At 27.5% G+C, this 3,836-nt stretch overlaps 1 protein-coding gene across 1 annotated transcript in view; it reads right to left on the bottom strand.

The window, feature by feature from the left end:
* Window positions 1-903, bottom strand: part of LOC108685467 (ATP-binding cassette sub-family G member 4-like) — a 12,763-nt gene extending 11,860 nt beyond the window's left edge. Inside the window, exon 1 of the mRNA XM_018190254.1 lies at window positions 620-903. Within this exon, the coding sequence (XP_018045743.1) occupies window positions 620-776 (157 nt within the window). The 5' untranslated portion in view covers window positions 777-903. The remainder of the gene's footprint in view (window positions 1-619) is intronic.
* Window positions 904-3,836: the final 2,933 nt, after the last annotated feature.

The raw sequence follows: 3,836 nt of genomic DNA on the forward strand, positions 1-3,836 counted from the left end.
AATTGTACTGTTGCACAACGTTGAAACCAACATGTAGCAGTATAATTATGGAAGTCGTGCACCTTTAAGAATGGGAGAGGGAAGAGGATGAGAGTAGCTTTGCGTAAAAAATTGTGTGCTCCTTATACAATAATTAACAACTTTGATTGTTAATAATTTTTTAACGAAGAATGATCGTTAATATCTTCTGAAGGTCACTCGGGATCATCATCTTGACCACATATGTCAAGATTAAGGTCATCGGAGAGTGCTCTCCTATACTAGACATTTATCATATTTTCTATCGAGATTCGTGATAATTACAGAGCTAGTCAAAAAATGCCGTGGAGATTCAGACATGGAGATCCATGACATCCAGACATGAAATTAAGATTTTAAAAGGAAATATGTAGTTGAGGATTAAACTGCCTCAGATAAAGAAAAATAATTGCAGATATAAGTGATTGGAAACAAATATAAGTATGTTTACATGTACCGTGACACAACACATATATAGTGATGATATATAACAATATATACGTCAATAACATGTTATTATTCTGATCGCTAAAAAAAATTTGTCAGGGTACTGAGATGCAAAAAAAATGTCGACTTTTATAGAGATGACAAATGAACTTGCCTTTGCGACGAACTGAATAACAAAGATCGTTGAATTCGATGCACATTTGCACGTTCCGCGATTTCTCGGGTTCCAGCAATTTTTCTGATTCCTCCATATGGATCTTGCAATCATCCATTATTCTTGCAACGTTATTTTTATCGTTTATTTTCACCATTTTGCTAGACTCTTCATGAAATTAGCTTCGTGGTCAATTCATTAATTAAAGAGTTGATATTTATACTACAAGATAACACAAGTACATGATATAATAATTATTAAGTACTTTATCAGTTACATATATGACAGACTGTGCATTGAACTCCGTTTTTATGACTGATCTCATATTTTGTGCTGCTGATTATAAACGTAAGCAAAGACGTATCTAGAAGGAGGACTTAATGCGCGATTCCCACCGCGAGTAATAAATTTAAGGGAAGGGGAAAGAAAAAAATATCCTAGAAATTTATCTCTAATTATTATCTGTAAAGTCTCATTATCAATCAAAATGATTTTACAGTTTAATGTGCCATGTAGTAAATTAATTCTTTTTAGCCAAAGAGAGAAAAGTGAAATTGTAACTTTTTCATAAATTTATAAAATAAAATACTGTTTTAACACATTATATCCGAATGTTCTTTTTTATCTTACATCTTTATACTACGTAGTCTATATGATGTAATTTTTTCAAAATTAAAATGAATAGAAAACATATAAAAAAGTAAAAAATTATCAAGTCATATAAAAAATATGATGGTATTTTTAACAACAACGTAAGTTTTAATACAACAGAGTTTTACAACAATATAAGGTTTAGTACTAATTTAAGTTTCTCTTAATAAAAAAAGATCATTAGAAAATCATCTTTAAAAAAATAATAAAGATATTAAGTATAAGTTTCTTGAAAAATAATTGCAGCTATTTTAAAAAAATAAATCCCGAATGATACATTTCTTTGTATTTTCATTCTTCCTATTTCAAGTAATATACTGTAATATGTATAGTATAATATATATAATATGTATATAACTTTTATTCTCTTTAAAAAAATATCACAAAATTGCACTAATTAAAATAAAATTTATACACGTTATACTAACTGAGCCTAAGTAATATACATTTACAAATTCCCATTTAAGAATAATTTTATTTGACCTAAGTAATATGTTGTATTTTTTTGTTTTAACTTAATATTCAAAAATATTGAATATAAAAAATTAGACGCTGCTACATCAAATGTACAGGGTGTTCTGAGATATATTGCCAGTACTGAAAATTCATGGTTACGTAAAGGTTTGCTGGCTTAAATCGGAAGCACAGCCACGAAATACTAATTTTAATGATAGAAGGCAGGCCCCAGCTATAAAAAAGCAACTCTGATGAATTCAGCAACTTTGGGTACATACAGCGCATGAGCAAGAGCTATTTCGTTCTTGGATTGGAAAGGTTATTTTTAGTCGCCATGTTAGACGCTATAGTAGAAGTAAAAACGGAGCTATCATACAAATGTCAATCATTTGCATGTCATGCATTTCAATTCTACAACGATATCACATTAAGCATCTTTTGTTATAGTCTATACATCGATTGAATAACTTCTCCATCAACGCGAAAAAGACTAATAACAGCTGCTGTTTGTCCAATACCGCTGATTTATAAATGTTAAAATTTCTTTTACATACACTAGCACTTTCTCTCATTAAAATTTTGTATATGTTACAAATTTTTCTTTTATTATACAAAAAAGTACTACTATTTAAGTTGAAATAGAATTATTCTGAAGTAGGAATTCGAGAATACGTATTATTTAGATTATAGATAAAAAAATACTATAACTTAAATAGGACATTTATTTTACACACTTTATTTTAATGGTGTAATTTTGTGATATAATTATTTTTTCGGAAAATTAAGTTATCTTTGGGTTAAAATAAAAAGAATGAATATGAATACAATGATATCACTGAGATTTTATCTTTTAAAGTAATTATACAATACACAATTGTTTTACAAGGGGTACGTGCATCTATTTTTTATAAGTGAACATACTCGAATTTAAAATAAAATTAATGTACATTTGAAGTTTGGCGAAAGCAAGATAGAAAGTTTAATGCAGCAACAAAGAATAGATATATATCCATATTCCTTTCTTGAAGAATGAGGATTCCTTGTTCCTCATTTCATGTTTCATAAACTTTCTTTGATTGATCAAATAAGGAGCCTTATTAGTTTTCTTTTCTCAAGATAAGTTACGAGTTTTCTTGAAGAGGACATGTAACCTTTATAACCAAGCAAATCTTCAAATTTAATTCGTCACATCGGTTTTTTACTTTCGATTACTTTTAATTTAAATTTAACGCATCGATAATTATTTTTGATAGTTTGTTTTCAGAAATAAAGTCCTCCTCCATTTTCTCCTTCTTCGTATAATAAGTATTATAGCGAAATTCGATTAGAAGCACCGATGCATATTAAAGCGTTGTACACTAATTTAAGTATAAAAATAAAATGCAAATATTTCGAATTATAAAATACATAGTTTATCTAACAGTACAATAAAATGTATTGAGTATTTCACAATTTAATTGTAAAATAATTGATTTCTATGTTTATTTATAAATATATATTTACGTTATTTTGTGTATATACGGCGGTTTTAATGTGCATCAGTGCACAATGAGTACGTCCAATTAAATCCGCTATTATTTTATTTTTGTTCATTATTGTTACAAAATGCTTAATCACGACCTTATTTAATCAACAATGCTTTTATAACCTTTATTATTCGTAATTCACGATATTAGATATGCATATACTATATATATTATGACGTGCTATCCTCAATAGGTTACTAAAATCCCTAAAATGTTCCTTCCTTCGAGAAGACAGACTTGATTCATTTATGAAACAAGGAGACCTTGGAAAATCGAGGAATCCTTCATGGAAAATCGAGGAATCCTTCCTCGATCCTTAAAATAAGGAAGGACTATGAATAAAATATGGATGTTAGACATGATTTTTTAATGCCCTGTATATGATTCATTATAGAATTTAAATGCTTGTCAGTGATTTATGTTATTAAATAAAAATTTATAGTACTAAAAATTTTAAAAACACGAAATTAAAAATATTTTAAATTAATAAAAATATTTACACGATTTAATCTGAATTCTAATTACTTATTATAAATTGAAAAATTTTATTATTATTTTATTATTGTATTTTCTATATAATAATT

This window comes from Atta colombica, unplaced genomic scaffold (genome assembly GCF_001594045.1).
Source record: "Atta colombica isolate Treedump-2 unplaced genomic scaffold, Acol1.0 scaffold153, whole genome shotgun sequence".
Classification (NCBI taxonomy): Eukaryota; Metazoa; Arthropoda; class Insecta; order Hymenoptera; family Formicidae; genus Atta; species Atta colombica.